The sequence below is a fragment of the Cherax quadricarinatus genome, chromosome 6 (genome assembly GCF_038502225.1).
Source record: "Cherax quadricarinatus isolate ZL_2023a chromosome 6, ASM3850222v1, whole genome shotgun sequence".
Classification (NCBI taxonomy): Eukaryota; Metazoa; Arthropoda; class Malacostraca; order Decapoda; family Parastacidae; genus Cherax; species Cherax quadricarinatus.
The window spans coordinates 4,953,693-4,978,237 of NC_091297.1; the positions used below are offsets into that span (position 1 = coordinate 4,953,693).

The 24,545-nt window shown below is 45.0% G+C and overlaps 1 protein-coding gene across 3 annotated transcripts in view; it reads right to left on the minus strand.

Annotated features, from left to right (window-relative positions):
* Hasp (Hig-anchoring scaffold protein) overlaps nucleotides 1-23,980 on the minus strand; it is an 809,679-nt gene extending 785,699 nt beyond the window's left edge. For all 3 annotated transcript variants that reach the window (XM_070079939.1, XM_070079946.1, XM_070079933.1), the window contains exon 1: nucleotides 23,469-23,980. In XM_070079939.1, the coding sequence (XP_069936040.1) occupies nucleotides 23,469-23,577 (109 nt within the window). In that variant the 5' untranslated portion in view covers nucleotides 23,578-23,980. The remainder of the gene's footprint in view (nucleotides 1-23,468) is intronic.
* Nucleotides 23,981-24,545: the final 565 nt, after the last annotated feature.

Genomic DNA, 24,545 nt, shown 5'->3' on the forward strand with positions numbered 1-24,545 from the left:
TGTTGTCTATGTTCCCCATCAGTAAAATGGGTACCTGGGTGTTAGTCGACTGGTGTGTGGTCGCATCCTGGGACACTGACCTAAGGAGGCCTGGTCACAGACCGGGCCGCGGGGGCGTTGACCCCCGGAACTCTCTCCAGATAAACTCCAGATAAACAATATATGTAAACATTAAAACGATCTATGCCGATAAACGCAAACATACTGTTTACAAAAAGAAAGACTAACTTACTATCCGTCGTACTGAATTTTAGGGTGAAAAATTCACCGCCAAGATCATGGAACAGTTAATGATGCGGAGGCTGAAAACGTCCAGAAGAATAACTCATGGTCGGAGTTTCACAGACAACACTTTGACGAAGTGAGTCCATGCACTTCCTCACTGTGATTCTCCCTGTCAGTCTCTCTGTGATGTATTGGAGACGTTCACAGGGGTTCACACTAGTACCTCAGCAACACAAAGACCTGCGTCCAAGCATGCAGTCAAAGGACAACAGGGATCGTATCATCTTTGTGCACTGGTGGCAAGCACACCCATCATTTTCTAAATATGAAACACACTGCCTGGCGTACCTGTCAACTGACATTGTCGCAGAGGCATTGTCAATTGTTTTGATGTTGTAGAGAACGATGTTGCAGCAGCGTCACACATAAATGGTAAAATTTTCGCACCGATATGCCAGGAATAACAACGTTAAATTCAGGGAAAGAACAAAGTGGTCAATCCAAGTTTTAATTCGGCAGAATCACACGTGTTCTTAATAACAATTCTGAGATAAAAGCATTCATAACTCAGGAACTTGCGTCTCACCCACCTTCCATTTCCATGGTGGTGTCAAGCGGGAGCCAGTATAGAGTGTCCGTGGCGTCTTACTAAAATTACTCATTACCCATGCCTCAAACATTCCATAATGTGTCCTTTTTGTTTTAGATGATGGTAACTTACTGCAGACAGTTGTGGGGCTACGACCATCCATGTATGGAGCTATAAGTAAGTTATACAAGTCATACACTCCGAAACATTACAGTACTTGACAACAACGGTATCATATCTTCAACAAAGGTTAGCTGAGCAGAGATACAAAGCCCAGTCATATATTTTCTATGCTGATTTGGAGTCATCACTGTCCAAGCAGCATTCTTGGCTAACAGAAACAATATGAAACGACCAATAGAAATTCTGCAGGAAATAATACTAACGACTGGAATACATGTGAAGCAAGTTACGGCAGTCACCGTAACGCCTGGTAGTCACGGTGACGCCTGGCAGTCAGTCACCCTGACGACTGGCAGTCACCCTGACGATAATAAACATCTCACGGGTGGTGGCTTTTAGCAAATTGTTCAACACAGCAATATCTGTCAGTGAGGCTCTGGTAAACATTACGCAGCTATTCTTGACACTTAACCAGAGGCAGTAGGTAAGGAGGAACGAAGGGACGGGGGAGGGAAGGTGAGAGGAAGGATGGGAATGGTTAAGTGATGGACGGACAGTACAAAGAGATTGAGTGAGGAAGGGAAGGAGAAATGGAGAGACAGTATGAGAGATAGAGAGAATAGTTGAAAAAGAGGAAGATGGAGGTAGCGATAGATGAATGGAGGGAGGGAAAAAGAGCAACAGATGGAAGGAAAGAGGGAGAGCAAAAGAGAGTAGGAGTTACATAAAGGAAGAAAAAAGGGAGTCACAACGTGGTATACCACATTATTCACTTTCAAGAAGCATTAAAGAAAATGAATCTCTCTTTTAAAGAAGAATGTTTGTATCTCCCATGATACTCCTCCCTCAAACTCTCAGCTTCCCTTCTTTCTTTACTACTCAATAAATAACATTAATTAGCTCCATTTACTAGCTTTCAATTATTCTTTTTCCCAGCCTGATACACACTGTGTTAAATATTTTACCACAAAATATTCATTTTGGCCAAATATTGCCACACCAGCCTCGTCTTAACTGGACATTCATGGCTCTGTGCAACATCATTCATGGCTCTGTGCAACATCATTCATGGCTCTGTGCAACATCATTCATGGCTCTGTGCAACATCATTCATGGCTCTGTGCAACATCATTCATGGCTCTGTGCAACATCATTCATGGCTCTGTGCAACATCATTCATGGCTCTGTGCAACATCATTCATGGCTCTATGCAACATCATTCATGGCTCTGTGCAACATCATTCATGGCTCTGTGCAACATCATTCATGGCTCTGTGCAACATTATTCATGGCTCTGTGCAACATCATTCATGGCTCTCTGCAACATCATTCATGGCTCTGTGCAACATCATTCATGGCTCTGTGCAACATCATTCATGGCTCTGTGCAACATCATTCATGGCTCTGTGCAACATCATTCATGGCTCTGTGCAACATCATTCATGGCTCTGTGCAACATCATTCATGGCTCTGTGCAACATCATTCATGGCTCTGTGCAACATCATTCATGGCTCTGTGCAACATCATTCATGGCTCTGTGCAACATCATTCATGGCTCTGTGCAACATCATTCATGGCTCTGTGCAACATCATTCATGGCTCTGTGCAACATCATTCATGGCTCTGTGCAACATCATTCATGGCTCTGTGCAACATCATTCATGGCTCTGTGCAACATCATTCATGGCTCTGTGCAACATCATTCATGGCTCTGTGCAACATCATTCATGGCTCTGTGCAACATCATTCATGGCTCTGTGCAACATCATTCATGGCTCTATGCAACATCATTCATGGCTCTGTGCAACATCATTCATGGCTCTGTGCAACATCATTCATGGCTCTGTGCAACATCATTCATGGCTCTGTGCAACATCATTCATGACTCTGTGCAACATCATTCATGGCTCTGTGCAACATCATTCATGGCTCTGTGCAACATCATTCATGGCTCTGTGCAACATCATTCATGGCTCTGTGCAACATCATTCATGGCTCTGTGCAACATCATTCATGGCTCTGTGCAACATCATTCATGGCTCTGTGCAACATCATTCATGGCTCTGTGCAACATCATTCATGGCTCTGTGCAACATCATTCATGGCTCTATGCAACATCATTCATGGCTCTGTGCAACATCATTCATGGCTCTGTGCAACATCATTCATGGCTCTGTGCAACATCATTCATGGCTCTACACACTAAACCGAAATAATAAAATGCATAACAAATAATATGGAGAAAAACTTTCCTTTAAATAAATATCTCATTATGAACAAAATACACACATAAACATTATATATGTTTGTGTATGCAATAATTTTGCAAAAATTATTCTGAACCTAACGAAAAAATATATTTTTCATTGTGACTGTTTATTATTAATTTTTTTGTAAATTTATCTAAAATACATTTATTTCGATTAGGTTAAATTAAATTTGTGTTTGTTATAAAAAGGTTACGTAAGTTTTCTAAGGTTCTTTTGGGGAGGGGCAAAGAAGACCGCAGACAGAGTATAGGCTAGGTGGACAAAGACTACAGGCCTCACTCAGAGAGAAAGACCTTGGGGTGACCATAACACCGAGCACATCACCGGAGGCACACATCAACCAAATAACTGCTGCAGCATACGGACGCCTGGCAAACCTGAGAATAGCGTTCCGATACCTTAATAAGGAATCGTTCAAGACACTGTACACTGTGTATGTTAGGCCCATACTGGAGTATGCAGCACCAGTCTGGAACCCACACCTGGTCAAGCACGTCAAGAAGTTAGAGAAAGTACAAAGGTTTGCAACAAGGCTAGTCCCAGAGCTCAAGGGAATGTCGTACGAGGAAAGGTTAAGGGAAATCGGACTGACGACACTGGAGGACAGAAGGGTCAGGGGAGACATGATAACGACATACAAGATACTGCGGGGAATAGACAAGGTGGACAGAGATAGGATGTTCCAGAGAGGGGACACAGGGACAAGGGGTCACAACTGGAAGCTGAAGACTCAGACGAGTCACAGGGACGTTAGGAAGTATTTCTTCAGTCATAGAGTTGTCAGCAAGTGGAATAACCTAGCAAGTGAAGTAGTAGAGGCAGGAACCATACATAGTTTTAAGAAGAGGTATGACAAAGCTCAGGAAGCAGAGAGAGAGAGGACCCAGTAGCGATCAGTGAAGAGGCGGGGCCAGGAGCTGAGTCTCGACCCCTGCAACCACAATTAGGTGAGTACAATTAGGTGAGTACACACACACACACACACACACACACACATATATACATATATATATATATATATATATATATATATATATATATATATATATATATATATATATATATATATATATATATATATATATATATATATATATATATATATATATATATTATATATATATATATATATATATATATATATATATATTTATATATATATATATATATATATATATATATATATATATATATATATATATATATATATATATATATATATATATATATATATATATATATATATATATTTATTTATTATCACACTGGCCGATTCCCACCAAGGCAGGGTGGCCCGAAAAAGAAAAACTTTCACCATCATTCACTCCATCACTGTCTTGCCAGAAGGGTGCTTTACACTACAGTTTTTAAACTGCAACATTAACACCCCTCCTTAAGAGTGCAGGCACTGTACTTCCCATCTCCAGGACTCAAGTCCGGCCTGCCGGTTTCCCTGAATCCCTTCATAAATGTTACTTTGCTCACACTCCAACAGCACGTCAAGTATTAAAAACCATTTGTCTCCATTCACTCCTATCAAACACGCTCATGCATGCCTGCTGGAAGTCCAAGCCCCTCGCACACAAAACCTCCTTTACCCCCTCCCTCCAACCTTTCCTAGGCCGACCCCTACCCCGCCTTCCTTCCACTACAGACTGATACACTCTTGAAGTCATTCTGTTTCGCTCCATTCTCTCTACATGTCCGAACCACCTCAACAACCCTTCCTCAGCCCTCTGGACAACAGTTTTGGTAATCCCGCACCTCCTCCTAACTTCCAAACTACGAATTCTCTGCATTATATTCACACCACACATTGCCCTCAGACATGACATCTCCACTGCCTCCAACCTTCTCCTCGCTGCAACATTCATCACCCATGCTTCACACCCATATAAGAGCGTTGGTAAAACTATACTCTCATACATTCCCCTCTTTGCCTCCAAGGACAAAGTTCTTTGTCTCCACAGACTCCTAAGTGCACCACTCACTCTTTTTCCCTCATCAATTCTATGATTCACCTCATCTTTCATAGACCCATCCGCTGACACGTCCACTCCCAAATATCTGAATACGTTCATCTCCTCCATACTCTCTCCCTCCAATCTGATATTCAATCTTTCATCACCTAATCTTTTTGTTATCCTCATAACCTTACTCTTTCCTGTATTCTCCTTTAATTTTCTTCTTTTGCACACCCTACCAAATTCATCCACCAATCTCTGCAACTTCTCTTCAGAATCTCCCAAGAGCACAGTGTCATCAGCAAAGAGCAGCTGTGACAACTCCCACTTTGTGTGTGATTCTTTATCTTTTAACTCCACGCCTCTTGCCAAGACCCTCGCATTTACTTCTCTTACAACCCCATCTATAAATATATTAAACAACCACGGTGACATCACACATCCTTGTCTAAGGCCTACTTTTACTGGGAAAAAATTTCCCTCTTTCCTACATACTCTAACTTGAGCCTCACTATCCTCGTAAAAACTCTTCACTGCTTTCAGTAACCTACCTCCTACACCATACACTTGCAACATCTGCCACATTGCCCCCCTATCCACCCTGTCATACGCCTTTTCCAAATCCATAAATGCCACAAAGACCTCTTTAGCCTTATCTAAATACTGTTCACTTATATGTTTCACTGTAAACACCTGGTCCACACACCCCCTACCTTTCCTAAAGCCTCCTTGTTCATCTGCTATCCTATTCTCCGTCTTACTCTTAATTCTTTCAATTATAACTCTACCATACACTTTACCAGGTACACTCAACAGACTTATCCCCCTATAATTTTTGCACTCTCTTTTATCCCCTTTGCCTTTATACAAAGGAACTATGCATGCTCTCTGCCAATCCCTAGGTACCTTACCCTCTTCCATACATTTATTAAATAATTGCACCAACCACTCCAAAACTATATCCCCACCTGCTTTTAACATTTCTATCTTTATCCCATCAATCCCGGCTGCCTTACCCCCTTTCATTTTACCTACTGCCTCACGAACTTCCCCCACACTCACAACTGGCTCTTCCTCACTCCTACAAGATGTTATTCCTCCTTGCCCTATACACGAAATCACAGCTTCCCTATCTTCATCAACATTTAACAATTCCTCAAAATATTCCCTCCATCTTCCCAATACCTCTAACTCTCCATTTAATAACTCTCCTCTCCTATTTTTAACTGACAAATCCATTTGTTCTCTAGGCTTTCTTAACTTGTTAATCTCACTCCAAAACTTTTTCTTATTTTCAACAAAATTTGTTGATAACATCTCACCCACTCTCTCATTTGCTCTCTTTTTACATTGCTTCACCACTCTCTTAACCTCTCTCTTTTTCTCCATATACTCTTCCCTCCTTGCATCACTTCTACTTTGTAAAAACTTCTCATATGCTAACTTTTTCTCCCTTACTACTCTCTTTACATCATCATTCCACCAATCGCTCCTCTTCCCTCCTGCACCCACTTTCCTGTAACCACAAACTTCTGCTGAACACTCTAACACTACATTTTTAATCCTACCCCATACCTCTTCGACCCCATTGCCTATGCTCTCATTAGCCCATCTATCCTCCAATAGCTGTTTATATCTTACCCTAACTGCCTCCTCTTTTAGTTTATAAACCTTCACCTCTCTCTTCCCTGATGCTTCTATTCTCCTTGTATCCCATCTACCTTTTACTCTCAGTGTAGCTACAACTAGAAAGTGATCTGATATATCTGTGGCCCCTCTATAAACATGTACATCCTGAAGTCTACTCAACAGTCTTTTATCTACCAATACATAATCCAACAAACTACTGTCATTTCGCCCTACATCATATCTTGTATACTTATTTATCCTCTTTTTCTTAAAATATGTATTACCTATAACTAAACCCCTTTCTATACAAAGTTCAATCAAAGGGCTCCCATTATCATTTACACCTGGCACCCCAAACTTACCTACCACACCCTCTCTAAAAGTTTCTCCTACTTTAGCATTCAGGTCCCCTACCACAATTACTCTCTCACTTGGTTCAAAGGCTCCTATACATTCACTTAACATCTCCCAAAATCTCTCTCTCTCCTCTGCATTCCTCTCTTCTCCAGGTGCATACACGCTTATTATGACCCACTTCTCGCATCCAACCTTTACTTTAATCCACATAATTCTTGAATTTACACATTCATATTCTCTTTTCTCCTTCCATAACTGATCATTTAACATTACTGCTACCCCTTCCTTTGCTCTAACTCTCTCAGATACTCCAGATTTAATCCCATTTATTTCCCCCCACTGAAACTCTCCTACCCCCTTCAGCTTTGTTTCGCTTAGAGCCAGGACATCCAACTTCTTTTCATTCATAACATCAGCAATCATCTGTTTCTTGTCATCCGCACTACATCCACGCACATTTAAGCATCCCAGTTTTATAAAGTTTTTCTTCTCTTTTTTAGTAAATGTATACAGGAGAAGGGGTCACCAGCCCATTGCTCCCGGCATTTTAGTCGCCTCATACGACACGCATGGCTCACGGAGGAAAGATTCTTTTCCACTTCCCCATGGACAATAGAAGAAATAAAAAAGAACAAGAGCTATTTAGAAAAAGGAGAAAAACCTAGATGTATGTATATATATATATATGCATGTGCGTGTCTGTGAAGTGTGACCAAAGTGTAAGTAGGAGTAGCAAGATATCCCTGTTATCTAGCGTGTTTATGAGACAGAAAAAGAAACCAGCAATCCTACCATCATGCAAAACAGTTACAGGTTTTTGTTTCACAGTCATCTGGCAGGACGGTAGTACTTCCCTGGGTGGTTGCTGTCTACCAACCTACTACCTATATATATATAAACGTCAGTAACACCAACTGTAACCCTACTGTCTCTTTCCCACAGCCCAGTAGCTTGCATTATAAATCTATCCTCACCTTCCTCACATCTATATAGTCTATGGACTTGGTTTAATTCGTAATAAATGTATGTAAATGAATTAACAGGAAGATGAACGGGAGGCTCGAACCGTGGCCCTGATGGTGGCAGGTCCAGCGCCTCAATGCTGAGCACCCAGACTCCTATTATGAAAGATCCGGAAACAGTTCTTCTGTTCATGTCTCCGTCAGCGGCTGGAACTTGACACTAGGTAGATCTTTCCCGCAGCCCTGTTGCTAGTGCTGTGATTCTATCCTCGACCCTCCCCTCCATCTTTCCGTTTATTTTTTTACAGTTGTTTATTACGACTTAAAATGAGTTCAAAGACTATATGGCTTTCAGGGAAGTAAGGATATATTTACACTGAAAGCTCCTGGGCCGTGAGACAGTCAGTAGTGTCACAGTTGGTGCCACTGATGGGGATAAACAGAAGTTCTGTTTCGGGATATTTCTTGTAAGAAGTCTCATAGCTTAGCAGTAAAGTGCTGGACCTATGAATGTGTATGTGTGTATGTGTGTATGTGTGTGTGTGTGTGTGTGTGTGTGTGTGTGTGTGTTGTGTGTGTGTGTGTGTGTGTGTGTGTGTGTGTGTATGTGTGTGTGTGTGTGTGTGTGTGTGTGTGTGTGTGTGTGTGTGTGTGTGTGTGTGTTTGTGTGTGTGTGTGTGTGTGTGTATGTGTGTATGAGTGTATATGTGTATGTGTGCGATGATGTGTGTGTGTGTGTATGTGTGTGTGTTGTGTGTGTTGTGTGTGTGTGTGTGTATGTGTGTGTGTGTGTGTGTTGTGTGTGTGTGTGTGTGTGTGTGTGTGTGTGTGTGTGTGTGTGTGTGTGTGTGTGTGTGTGTGTGTGTGTGTGTGTGTGTGTGTGTGTGTGTGTGTGTAAGTTGACTAAAACAATAGAAAAAAATCATAACAAGACTGAATTAAGTGCAACTCTCAACTTACTGAAAATGGAAGCGGTGTTACCGTAGAGTTTTCTACGCAAGCAATAATGTTAAATTTATAATAATTCCGTGAGTGATCTGGAAGGTGAGTCAGCCAGTTAATCAGAGAAAAATGTAATACTATATATAATTAAAAGGAAATCCAAAAATTGGTGATGTATAGGTATTTTGTAGGGTGTAGGTCAGGACCCCACTCTAACATAAGCTAACATATCACTTCCCTCACACCACATGACACATCTCAACCTCAGCCTCTCCCAGCACCAGATTCCACCTCTCAGCACTATGCTGTGATACAGGTCGCCAGTTGTCATATTTTTTGTTTTTGATTATGTTTCATGCAGGTAAAACGTCGTCCCAATAAGGGTCTTCTTTTGCTGCATGTTTCTTTTCACCTAAGGAAATTTATTTGTTAAACGCAACGTATAAATCCAAGATTATGTGTTTGTCGGTAGGAGAGAGGCGGTGGGAAGGGAGTTGGTGTGAGTAACTTCGAAGTCTCTCAAGGTCTGATATAAAACAACTTCGTGTTAACCTCTCTTTCCCCCCTCATTATTTTAAGTTATTATATGTTCCTCCTTTTGTATTTTCTTCCTAATAGCTCCTCCTCCACTTGTAGTTCCTTTTTTCCTTGAATTCCTTCCTCCCCTCTAGTTCCTCATGTTCTTGTATTCCTTCCTTTCTTTATAGTTCCTCCTTCCTTGCGTACCTCACTAGTCTTCTGCCAGGATTCTTACATCTCCAGTAATCCCCTGATTTTTCTCTTCCACTTTTATGGCACTTTAAACCCGCCGGACTAGGCCAGATTTAGTTTATAACCCCGGTCTTATATCATGAAGGCGGCGCTCAACTCCACTATATATTTGATTATGACAGTTTTCTGCTCCACAGTTTACACTAAGTTTACTTACACTAATACAATTTTTTTTTTCAAACAAGGGATTGCCGAGAAAAACCGAAGTCTGTTGCAATATATTTTGCTTTTAATAATTCATATGACTGTGATAAATGTTCGTGTATGTGTTGATTTTATGCAGCAGAAAGAGCCATTTCTTTCTTTCTCTCTCTCTCTCTCTCTCTCTCTCTCTCTCTCTCTCTCTCTCTCTCTCTCTCTCTCTCTCTCTCTCTCTCTCTCTCTCTCTCTCTCTCTCTCTCTCTCTCTCTCTCTCTCTCTCTCTCTCTCTCTCTCTCTCTCTCTCTCTCTCTCTCTCTCTCTCTCTCTCTCTCTCTCTCCTCTCTCTCTCCCTCCCTCTTTCTGTCTGTCTGTCTGTCTCTCTCTGTCTCTGTCTCTGTCTCTGTCTCTGTCTGTCTGTCTGTCTGTCTGTTTGTCTCTCTCTCTCTCTCTCTCTCTCTCTCTCTCTCTCTCTCTCTCTCTTACACAAGGGTTTTACAAGGTTAGGTTAAGATTCCTAACTTTATTTACAAGCTAAGAGCTGTTGCCTACATCAGCTCATTTTTAAAGCCTTTTTATTGTTATAAGGCATACAAATAGGGATCAGGATGAAGTTGGAGCCATCTGTTGGCCAGCGATTTCATTTGGTCAGTTAACTCTATTTCGTTGATGGCATTGTGCTGTACGAACATGTTCCAGACTCGTGTCATCCTAGGAATAAATGATCTCAGATGAAGTTATGTTCTAGAGAAGGTTACAGCCAGAGTGTAGTTGCTGTTTGCTGTCCGTCTTGTTGTGTATAAACTCACTGCTCGCTGTCCTCAGAGAGGACCGAATTGTGGTACCTAGACAGTGTTGACTTTGTACATAACAGTAAGGCCACCCACAATCCCTCCGGTGTTGAAGGTTCTACTGTGCAATCTGGGTTCAGGCGAGAGATTAGTCATCTTGCTCTGTTCATTATTCTGTCAGAAGATGCAGATGAGACAGGAGGCAGGCACTGCAAGACAGTGGAGCATACTCTAGGCGTGAGAGTACTTGTGCCTCTCACAGAATCTTATAACCTCTACTGCCACTTTGTTGGCAAGATTTACAACGTCGTTTTTCATAGTCAGTTTACAGTCGAGTTTCATTCGAAGGATATCAACTTCATTCCCGTGTACCAACACTTTCCCATTCATTCTTACCAATGCTCTATCTAGCATTACCATCATGGAGCCTAGAGACCAGCATCATTTGTGTTTTCTCAGGAGCAAATGTGACCTGCCATCATTTTCCTCAGGCTGATATAGCTGTCAGTTAGTGATTAATGTAGCTTAGAGCAACTGGCATTTCCACTCTTGGATAAGTAAACGTCAGAGTACAGTCTTCAGCATATGCATGGGATTCTGGAATGAGATGAAGGTCATTGAAGTAGATATTCAATAACAATGGCCCCAGTACACTTCCCTGTGGAATACTTGCATTAATAGAGTGTCTTGTTGACTGTGTCCTGTTAAGAACTACGCCTAGAAATCTACCTTCAATGTAATCACTAAGGAGGCATAGTGCAGAGCCAGAGACTCCTAGTGTCTGTAGTTTTGCCAAGAGCCCGTGGTGTCATACTCGGTCGAAAGCACCAGCAATGTCCAGTGATACTACACAGCTGACCTTGGATTCATCCAGCGACTGGTGTCCCATAATGGAGAGGTTTAACAGTACTTCAGCAGCAGAGTAACTTTGTTTAAATCTATATTGACAATCACAAAGAAGCGAGTACTCGTAGTAGAAAAACGCTGTCATCTTCCGTGAGTTTGTCTCAAGGATCTTGCCAGTTATTAAGAGAAGTGACACAGGTCTGTAGCTGCTGATTTCCACTCTGCTCTTCTTTCTGTAAACAGAGACTACATTTGCCTCTTTCCACAGAGAAGGCCATTTACACTGTTCTAGGCAGTACTGATCAATTAATTAGAGATGCCTCTAGCTGGTCTGCACTTCTACTCAGCAATCTTGGGCTCACATTGTCTGGGCCCACAGCCTTTTCGTGGTCCAGCGATTTAAAGAGAAGATACACTTCACCTTGCCTTATTGTCACCTTTTACAAATTTGACGCTTCCTGCAGCTAGCAAAAGAGGTTTCCTTACTGGATCTAGAAGTTGCATCTTGTGGCTGCCAGTAGAGATGATCCCATCCTGCTTTTTTATAGGTGAAATAATTTCATCAGGTCAGTAACACTTTCAGTCCTTGACCAGGTCTTGGAGCCCACTTTACATAATGCCACTTTTTATGTGTCAGCCTCCTATCTAGACATGACCCACTTTTGAACTTCCATTTGCCAACAGGCTTGCCTTTTCAGGCTCCTGTTATAGATAGTGGGATGCCTCTTAAACCTTCTGTCAGCAGTAGCAGCCTCTCAACAAGGAAAGCCGAACCAAGGCTGATCTGAAGGCTTCGCCACATACTGCCAGTGAGGGATGTATTTTTGTTGGAGATTAAGGATGTGTTCAGTGAAAACATTCTCATATTCTCTCTCTCTCTCTCTCTCTCTCTCTCTCTCTCTCTCTCTCTTTACACAGGGTTTTAGGTTAGATTAAGGTTTTTCTCTCTCTTTCCTCTCTCTCTTGGATGTCTTAGCAAAGGAAAAGAGAGAGAGAGAGAGGCAGCCAGCCTCCTGGGAACACTTGTATTGTTCTGCACTCTCCTCTCTGTTTGCTCTTGTCTAAGGCGCCTCTAAGCCCACACCATGATACAAACACTGACATTCTCACTGTATAAACACTGACACTCTCACTGTATAAACACTGACATTCTCACTGTATAAACACTGACATTCTCACTGTATAAACATTGACATTCTCACTGTATAAACATTGACATTCTCACTGTATGAACATTGACATTCTCACTGTATAAACATTGACATTCTCACTGTATAAACATTGACATTCTCACTGTATAAACACTGACATTCTCACTGTATAAACGCTGACATTCTCACTGTATAAACATTGACATTTTTACTGTATAAACACTGACATTCTCACTGTATGAACACTGACATTCTCACTGTATAAACACTGACATTCTCACTGTATAAACATTGACATTCTCACTGTATAAACACTGACATTCTCACTGTATAAACACTGACATTCTCACTGTATAAACACTGACATTCTCACTGTATAAACACTGGCATTCTCACTGTATAAACACTGACACTCTCACTGTATAAACACTGACACTCTCACTGTATAAACGCTGACATTCTCACTGTATAAACACTGACATTCCCACTGTATAAACACTGACACTCTCACTGTTTAAACACTGACATTCTCACTGTATAAACGCTGACATTCTCACTGTATGCACATTGGGACTCTCACAGAATAAACGTTACCTGTAGTACGTGTTCATACTGGACTTACATAAGTATAAATTTTGGGGCCCAGATATTATAAACACTGAAGGAAAAATGTTTTAAACGTTGGAGCAAAAATGTTATAAACATTGATATTATGACAACATAAACAAAGTAATTAATATATATATAAATTCTGTAATTATGAAAAAAACTGAGATAATAAATATGAGAACAGGGGAATTATGAAAACGTAAATTATATTAAGGAGGACTGGAATCTTCAAGTTATGACGTATGAACCCGGTAATTAGGATTTAATCATGCGCAAACACTGAAAACATGAGCATCAAAATATTTTGATTAAGGAGGTGTAACTCTCGGTATTGTGATCCTGTAATCTTGAAGGTTAAGACTGTAACTATATTACCATGAAGGAGATATAAACACTGGGGGGGGGGGGGAAGGGGTTGTAAGTCATCGAAGGGACGATTTTAACCAATGGCAGGACAGCGGTACATCCGGCCGGTCAGTACACTGTAGCATGCTGGTTTAGTAAGATTTACACACCATAGGAAGGTTAGCATGGGCCTCACTGTGACCACAAAGAGACTAAGTATAATAGAATAAATCGATAAGAGCGATGACTCCCTTGAAACAGCTAATATATACGTATACACCAGACTCAAAAGTGTAATAAACTCAAATTAGCGATAGAAATTAATCTCTAATTCAAACTGCAGTATGTAATTACCAAAATAATTAAACACACATCTCCTTTTCTTATATCTTATGGTTTGCAGTGCATACTCTTGATCCACTCAGCAACTTCTGACTCTAAGTCTACTCTACAACAGTTATTTTATCTGTCTTATACATCACATTATCTATCAAAATACACTTTACAGTTTCATTCCCGAATAATTCTTACTTTTATGTATCTTGCCTAAACAAGAATTATAACATCTTGGTTAAGCTAAGTGTAAGAATTAGTAGTTGGGCTTCTACATTCCAAACTGAATCCCTTGTTGTCCAAATTACACTAAAGGTAATTTATAACAACGAGCTTGACTCCTTGATCATTTCTGAGCCTATGTCACCACTTAATACACTTGTCACACATATTGAACTTAACATGGCCATTGGAGAAGTGAAAGGAATTAATGTACAGTTCTTCTGGATTCCGACTCATTCTGATTTTTTCCTACTTCAGAAAACTGATATATTAGTCATTTCTTTTTGTTCGTATGATCCATCAAACATACTCTCTGTTAGTACTTGAGTATTTCACGTATACACTGAACAAGTGTACCAACCATTCCAGCACACTCTTCCCTCCTGCCTTCCTTTGCATCCATCCCAGATGTTTTTATCTTCTCTCCATCCTCGTTCTTTATTTACTCTTTTCTCTTGATCTGATTTACCACGGTTTTAACGTTTTATATTCTTCTCCATACAGCTGGCTTCCAGTTGTATCATAAATGTCGTAATTACATGACTGCAAACAAATCGCAGAACAGGTGGGGTTAGAACCAATGGCGAGTGAGTCATAAAACTCACAGGCCAGTGCGTTAACCACTGAACCATCTGGATCTAATATAATTCATCAAATTACGTATTTCCATACATCTTAGAGAGGTTAGCATGGGCCACCATTGTGACCACACTGTAACAATGTTATCGACATCTTGCGACTGTCTACTTCCCTGTCTCTATACCTTCGTAACTGTCTACTCATCTTCTTCAAAACCCTCCAGTCCACCTTGTCACCTGCCTCACCACCTTCCAGTCCACCTTGTCACCTGCCTCACCACCTTCCAGTCCACCTTGTCACCTGCCTCACCACCTTCCAGTCCACCTTGTCACCTGCCTCACCACCTTCCAGTCCACCTTGTTACCTGTCTCACCACCTTCCAGTCTACCTTCTAACCTGCCTCACCACCCTCGTGTCTGCCATGTTACCTGTCTCACCACCCTCGTGTCTACCATGTTACCTGTCTCACCACCCTCGTGTCTACCATGTTACCTGCCTCACCACCCTCGTGTCTACCATGTTACCTGCCTCACCACCCTCGTGTCTACCATGTTACCTGTCTCACCACCCTCGTGTCTACCATGTTACCTGTCTCACCACCCTCGTGTCTACCATGTTACCTGCCTCACCACCCTCGTGTCTGCCATGTTACCTGTCTCACCACCCTCGTGTCTACCATGTTACCTGTCTCACCACCCTCGTGTCTGCCATGTTACCTGTCTCACCACCCTCGTGTCTACCATGTTACCTGTCTCACCACCCTCGTGTCTACCATGTTACCTGTCTCACCACCCTCGTGTCTGCCATGTTACCTCTCTCAGCACTCTCGTGTCTGCCATGTTACCTGCCTCACCACACTCGTGTCTGCCATGTTACCTGTCTCACCACCCTCGTGTCTACCATGTTACCTGTCTCACCACCCTCGTGTCTACCATGTTACCTGACTCACCACCCTCGTGTCTACCATGTTACCTGCCTCACCACACTCGTGTCTGCCATGTTACTTGTCTCACCACCCTCGTGTCTACCATGTTACCTGCCTCACCACCCTCGTGTCTACCATGTTACCTGCCTCACCACACTCGTGTCTGCCATGTTACTTGTCTCACCACCCTCGTGTCTACCATGTTACCTGCCTCACCACCCTCGTGTCTGCCATGTTACCTCTCTCAGCACTCTCGTGTTTGCCATGTTACCTGCCTCACCACCCTCGTGTCTGCCATGTTACCTGTCTCAGCACTCTCGTGTCTACCATGTTACCTGTCTCAGCACCCTCGTGTCTACCATGTTACCTGCCTCAGCACCCTCGTGTCTGTCATGTTACCTCTCTCAGCACTCTCGTGTCTACCATGTTACCTGTCTCAGCACCCTCGTGTCTACCATGTTACCTGCCTCACCACCCTCGTGTCTGCCATGTTACCTGTCTCAGCACTCTCGTGTCTACCATGTTACCTGTCTCAGCACCCTCGTGTCTACCATGTTACCTGCCTCACCACCCTCGTGTCTGCCATGTTACCTGTCTCAGCACTCTCGTGTCTACCATGTTACCTGTCTCAGCACTCTCGTGTCTACCATGTTACCTGTCTCAGCACTCTCGTGTTTGCCATGTTACCTGCCTCAACACCCTCGTCTCTGCCATGTTACCTGCCTCAACACCCTCGTCTCTGCCATGTTACCTGCCTCAACACCCTCGAGTCTGCCATGTTACCTGCCTCACCACCCTCGTGTCTGCCATGTTACCTGTCTCAGCACTCTCGTGTCTACCATGTTACCTGTCTCAGCACCCTCGTGTCTACCATGTTACCTGCCTCAGCACCCTCGTGTCTGTCATGTTACCTGCCTCACCACCCTCGTGTCTGCCATGTTACCTACTTCACCACCCTCGTGTCTGCCATGTTACCTGCCCAACTCCCTCTTGTCTGCCATGTTGCCTGTCTCAGCACCCTCGTGTCTGCCATGTTACCTGCCTCACCACCCTCGTCTCTGCCATGTTACCTGCCTCAACACCCTCGAGTCTGCCAAGTTACCTGCCTCACCACCCTCGTCTCTGCCATGTTACCTGCCTCAACACCCTCGTGTCTGCCATGTTACCTGTCTCAACACCCTCGTGTCTGCCATGTTACCTGCCTCAACACCCTCGAGTCTGCCATGTTACCTGCCTCACCACCCTCGTCTCTGCCATGTTACCTGCCTCAACACCCTCGTGTCTGCCATGTTACCTGCCTCAACACCCTCGAGTCTGCCATGTTACCTGCCTCACCACCCTCGTCTCTGCCATGTTACCTGCCTCAACACCCTCGTGTCTGCCATGTTACCTGCCTCACCACCCTCGTCTCTGCCATGTTACCTGCCTCAACACCCTCGAGTCTGCCATGTTACCTGCCTCACCACCCTCGTCTCTGCCATGTTACCTGCCTCAACACCCTCGTGTCTGCCATGTTACCTGCCTCAACACCCTCGTGTCTGCCACGTTACCTGCCTCAACACCCTCGTCTCTGCCATGTTACCTGCCTCAACACCCTCGAGTCTGCCATGTTACCTGCCTCACCACCCTCGTCTCTGCCATGTTACCTGCCTCAACACCCTCGAGTCTGCCATGTTACCTGCCTCACCACCCTCGTCTCTGCCATGTTACCTGCCTCAACACCCTCGTGTCTGCCATGTTACCTGCCTCAACACCCTCGTGTCTGCCATGTTACCTGCCTCAACACCCTCGTGTCTGCCATGTTACCTGCCTCAACACCCTCGTGTCTGCCATGTTACCTGCCTCAACACCCTCGTGTCTGCCATGTTACCTGCCTCAACACCCTCGTGTCTGCCATGTTACCTGCCTCAACACCCTCGGGTCTGCCATGTTACCTGCCTCAACACCCTCGTGTCTTCCATGTTACCTGCTTCAACACCCTCGTCTCTGCCATGTTACCTGCCTCAACACCCTCGTGTCTGCCATGTTACCTGCCTCAACACCCTCGTGTCTGCCACGTTACCTGCCTCAACACCCTCGTGTCTGCCATGTTACCTGCCTCAACACCATCGTGTCTGCCATGTTACCTGCCTCAACACCCTCGTGTCTGCCATGTTACCTGCCTCAACACCCTCGTGTCTGCCATGTTACCTGCCTCAACACCCTCGTGTCTGCCACGTTACCTGCCTCAACACCCTCGTGTCTGCCATGTTACCTGCCTCAACACCCTCGTGTCTGCCATGTTACCTGCCTCAACACCCTCGTGTCTGCCACGTTACCTGCCTCAACACCCTCGTCTCTGCCATGTTACCTGCCTCAACACCCTCGAGTCTGCCATGTTACCTGCCTCACCACCCTCGTCTCTGCCATGTTACCTGCCTCAACACCCTCGAGTCTGCCATGTTACCTGCCTCACCACCCTCGTCTCTGCCATGTTACCTGCCTCAACACCCTCGTGTCTGCCATGTTACCTGCCTCAACACCCTCGTGTCTGCCATGTTACCTGCCTCAACACCCTCGTCTCTGCCATGTTACCTGCCTCAACACCCTCGAGTCTGCCATGTTACCTGCCTCAACACCCTCGTGTCTGCCATGTTACCTGCCTCAACACCCTCGTGTCTGCCATGTTACCTGCCTCAACACCCTCGTGTCTGCCATGTTACCTGCCTCAACACCCTCGAGTCTGCCATGTTACCTGCCTCACCACCCTCGTCTCTGCCATGTTACCTGCCTCAACACCCTCGTGTCTGCCATGTTACCTGCCTCAACACCCTCGTGTCTGCCACGTTACCTGCCTCAACACCCTCGTGTCTGCCATGTTACCTGCCTCAACACCATCGTGTCTGCCATGTTACCTGCCTCAACACCCTCGTGTCTGCCATGTTACCTGCCTCAACACCCTCGTGTCTGCCATGTTACCTGCCTCAACACCCTCGTGTCTGCCACGTTACCTGCCTCAACACCCTCGTGTCTGCCATGTTACCTGCCTCAACACCCTCGTGTCTGCCATGTTACCTGCCTCACCACCCTCGTGTCTGCCATGTTACCTGCCTCAACACCCTCGTGTCTGGCATGTTACCTGCCTCAACACCCTCGTGTCTGCCATGTTACCTGCCTCAACACCCTCGTGTCTGCCATGTTACCTGCCTCACCACCCTCGTGTCTGCCATGTTACCTGCCTCAACACCCTCGTGTCTGCCATGTTACCTGCCTCAACACCCTCGTGTCTGCCATGTTACCTGCCTCAACACCCTCGTGTCTGCCATGTTACCTGCCTCACCACCCTCGTGTCTGCCATGTTACCTGCCTCAACACCCTCGTGTCTGGCATGTTACCTGCCTCACCACCCTCGTGTCTGCCATGTTACCTGCCTCAACACCCTCGTGTCTGCCATGTTACCTGCCTCACCACCCTCGTGTCTGCCATGTTACCTGCCTCAACACCCTCGTGTCTACCATGTTACCTGCCTCAACACCCTCGTGTCTGCCATGTTGCTTGCCTCAACACCCTCGTGTCTGCCATGTTACCTGCCTCAACACCCTCGTGTCTGCCATGTTACCTGCCTCAACACCCTCGTGTCTGCCATGTTACCTGCCTCAACACCCTCGTGTCTGCCATGTTACCTGCCTCTACACCCTCGTGTCTGCCATGTTACCTGCCTCAACACCCTCAGGTCTACCATGTTACCTGCCTCAACACCCTCGTGTCTGCCATGTTACCTGCCTCAACACCCTCGTGTCTGCCATGTTATCTGCCTCAACACCCTCGTGTCTGCCACGTTACCTGCCTCAACACCCTCGTGTCTGCCATGTTACCTGCCTCAACACCATCGTGTCTGCCATGTTACCTGCCTCAACACCCTCGTGTCTGCCATGTTATCTGCCTCAACACCCTCGTGTCTGCCATGTTACCTGCCTCAACGCCCTCGTGTCTGCCATGTTACCTGCCTCAACACCATCGTGTCTGCCATGTTACATGCCTCAACACCCTCGTGTCTGCCATGTTACCTGCCTCAACACCCTCGTGTCTGCCATGTTACCTGCCTCACCACCCTCGTGTCTGCCATGTTACCTGCCTCAACACCCTCGTGTCTATCATGACTAAATTATACCTCACCTAGGATGATAGCCAGCACGACACACTTCTAGATCCACTCACCTAGGATGAGAGCCAGCATGACACACTTCTAGATCCACTCACCTCAGGATGATAGCCAATTTGACACATTTCAAGATACGCTCACCTAGGATGATAGCCAACACAACACACTTCTAGACCCACTCACCTAGGATGATAGCCAGCACGACACACTACTAGATCCACTCACCTAGGATGACAGCCAGCTTAACACACTCCTAGATCCACTCACCTAGGGTGATAGCCAGCACGACACACTTCTAGATCCACTCACCTAGGGTGATAGCCAGCACGACACATTTCTAGATCCACTCACCTAGGAAGATAGCCAGCACGACACACTTCTAGATCCACTCACCTAGGATGACAGCCAGCTTAACACACTCCTAGATCCACTCACCTAGGGTGATAGCCAGCACGACACACTTCTAGATCCACTCACCTAGGATGATAGCCAGCACGACACACTTCCAGATCCACTCACCTAGGATTATAGCCAGCACGACAGACTTCTAGATCCACTCACCTAGGATTATAGCCAGCACGACACACTACTATATCCACTCACCTAGGATGATAGCCAGCACGACACTTCTTGATCCACTCACCTAGGATTATAGCTAGGACGACACACTTGTAGATCCACTCACCTAGGATTATAGCTAGCACGACACATTACTAGATCCACTCACCTAGGATGATAGCCACCACGACACACTACCAGATCCACTCACCTAGGATGATAGTCAGCACGACACACTTCTAGATCCACTCACCTAGGATGATAGCCAGCACCACACATTTCTAGATCCACTCACCTAGGAAGATAGCCAGCACGACACACTTCTAGATCCACTCACGTAGGATGATAGCGAGCACGACACACTACAAGATCCCCTCACGTAGGATGATAGCCAGCACGACACACTACTAGATTCACTTACCTAGGATGATAGCTAGCACGACACCCTAATAGATCTATATATTTAGGATGATAGCTAGCACCGCACACTACTAGGTCTCCTCACCTAGGATGACAGCCAGCACGACACACTACTAGATCTATATACCTGGATGATAGCTAGCACCACACACTACTAGATCCCTTTTACTATGTTGATAGCTAGCACGACACACTTCTAGATCCCCTCACCTAGAATGAGACCCAGCACGACACGCTACTAGATCCAGTTACCTAAAATGAAAGCTAGTAGCACACACTACTAGATCCCCTCACCTAGGGTGATAGCTAGCACGACACACTACTAGATCTATATACCTAGGATGATAGCTAGCACCATACACTACTAGATCCCCTCACCTAGGATGATAGCTAGCACGACACTCTACTAGATCTATATATCTAGGATGATACCTAGCAACACACACTACTAGATCCAGTCACCTAGGATGATAGCTAGCACCATACTACTAGATCCAGTCACCTAGGATGATAGCTTCCAGGACACACTACTACATCCTCTCCCCTAGGATGATAGCTAGCACGACACACTACTAAATCCCCTCACCTAGGATAATATATAGCACGGCACACTACTAGATCTATTTACCTAGGATGACTGCTAACACGACACACTACTAGAGTCACTCACTTAGGATGATATAGCCAGCACCACACACCACTAGAGCCAGTCGCCTAGGATGATAGCATGACACACTACTAGAGTCACTCACCTAGGATGATAGCTAGTACGATACACTACTAGATCCACTCACCTAGGACGAGAGGTAACACCACACGCTACTATAGATCCACTCACCCAGGATGATAGCCAACACGACACACTACTAGACCTACTCACCTAGGATGATAGCCAGCACCACACACTACTAGAGCCAGTCACCTAGGATGATAGCTTACAAAACACAGTACTAGAGCCAGTCACCTAGGATGACAGCTGGCGCCACATACTACTGGAACCACTCACCTAGGATAATAGCCAGCACGATACGATAATCAACTCGCACCTCGACTTAACTAGGAGCACAGCCAAACTTTATGAAGTTACGTCTAACTTAGTATATTGTAGCTCAAGTTAATGTTGGTAAAGTTATATTTATATGAGGTAGCAAAAGCTGTTAAGGTTATTGTTGGAGACTTCCATCATTGTTTTATGTTAATAAAAATAATAATAATGATTTTTATAATAATAATAATAATAATAATAATAATAATAATAATAATAATAATAATAATAATAATAATAATAATAATAATAATAGCTGTTATTACTAATATTATTGTTTTTGCTTTTGTTGTTGTTATTATAATTATTATTATTATTTTAATATTTGTTGTGGTTAGAAGTAGCACTGTTAGCACTAGTAGTAATAATATTATTATTACTATTATTATTCTTTGTAGAAGTAGTAGTAGTAGTATTAGTAGTAGTAGTAGCAGTAGTACTAGTAATAGTAGTAGTAGCAGTAGTACTAGTAATAGTAGTAGTAGCAGTAGTACTAGTAATAGTAGTAGTAGCAGTAGTACTAGTAATAGTAGTAGTAGCAGTAGCAGCGGTAACTGGACTGCCTTGAGCAAATCATGGCTCTGGTAACTGGAAGTGCGTGTTTGTGTGTGTGGAAAGGAGGAAGTAAGATTGATTCAAGGAATGTGAAAACAGTTCCATTTCCTCGTATCAAAGGCACTTCCCCACCTCCCAGGCACTCTGTATGAAGGATCAGTGCGTTTCCAGCTTTCAAAATATTGCGTTGGTGATTAAAATTCCATAGCGAACGCCGATCTCTTCATTTTCCAATTCCTTGACCATGTTCCTTTCATGCTTTTATATCATATTCCTTTGATGCTTTTATATCATATTCCTTAGATCATGTTGAATCATGTTCAGTAGATCATGCTGGATCATGTTCCCTAGACTATGTTCAGTCATGTTCTCTAGATTCTGCTGCGTCGTATTCTATAGATCATTCTGGATCGTGTTCACTCTATCGTGACAGATCAGCTGTGGCGCACGAAGTCGGGATCGCGGCGCATGACAAGACGTGCGTCTAACGCACCTGACGACTGCTTCATTGGCACGATTTAATATACTTCACGCACGTCATATACTTAAATCGATGACAATGCTCTGTGGTCACCACACAGTGGCACTGCTAGGTGGTGGTGCCTAGCTTGGCACTGCCAGGGGGTGGTGCGTAGCTTGGCACTGCCAGGGGATGGTGCGTAGCTTGGTACTGCTAGTTGGTGTGACCTCGAGGGTTCACACAATAGTACTGTCCAGGATGTCTGTTGCAATCTATTTAGGTCTCAGTCGCAAGTCTGTCGAGGTCTCTGATGCAGTCTGTATGTTGGGCACTGCATAATTAGGTCTCTGTCCACATTTGGTGAGGTCTTTGTAACAGTCTGGTGAGGTGTCTGACACAGTCTAGCGGTGTCAGACAGACCACATGACGTTAACACTGGTATTTACACACAAAGAATAACACAACTAAGAGTGAGTGTGAGAGAGCAGTAGTGTGGTGGAGGCGGGGCACCACTTACCTGCAACAAGTAGCAGTAGCAGCAGTGTGAGTGTAGCCAGGTGACACCACCTCCCTGGGGGACCCATGCTGACCCTGTCCTCCAGTCTTGTCCTCGCTCTCGACCCCATGACTGCTGGCCTCGCAAACTCCTCTCCTTCTCCTCCTCCTGCCTCTTCTTTTTACTGTTACTCCTCCTCCTCCTTCCTTCCTTCCTCCTCTTCCTAGCCTCCGGTAGCCTCTGCAAGGCGAGTTGAGGGCGTGAAGTTCGAACTTTACTACGGGGATTGAAAAGTCCACTTCTTGGCTCACCTTAACACCTTCTTAAGTTACAACTATATCCCCTTCAAAAAATTCAAACAAGTTTTAAAACCATATTTAGGTGTTCTTGTGGCGTGACAAACACGTTGATATTAAAAGTTCAATTTGGCAGACAGACAGTGAAAGTCTCGACCGATAATTTTATATGTTGAAGGAGAGTGAGAGGAAGGTGAGCCGGGAGCGGCAGAGTGCCAATCTGCCCTGGACAGCGAGCGAGCGTCAACTGCCACTGAAGAGTGGTGGTGCTGGCGGTGGTGTGAGTCGCGGTGGTGGTGGAGATGGTAGAGGTGGTGGTGGCGGTGGTGTGAGTCGCGGTGGTGGTGGAGATGGTAGAGGTGGTGGTGGCGGTGGTGTGAGTCGCGGTGGTGGTGATGGTAGAGGTGGTGGTGGCGGTGGTGTGAGTCGCGGTGGTGGTGGAGATGGTAGAGGTGGTGGTGGCGGTGGTGTGAGTCGCGGTGGTGGTGGAGATGGTAGAGGTGGTGGTGGCGGTGGTGTGAGTCGCGGTGGTGGTGATGGTAGAGGTGGTGGTGGCGGTGGTGTGAGTCGCGGTGGTGGTGGAGATGGTAGAGGTGGTGGTGGCGGTGGTGTGAGTCGCGGTGGTGGTGGAGATGGTAGAGGTGGTGGTGGCGGTGGTGTGAGTCGCGGTGGTGGTGGAGATGGTAGAGGTGGTAGCGGAGGTGGTGTGAGTCGCGGTGGTGGTGATGGTGATGTGAATGGTGACGGTGGGGGTGTGTGAGTGGCGGAGGGAGTAGTGCTGGTGAGACTGGTGGTGATAGTG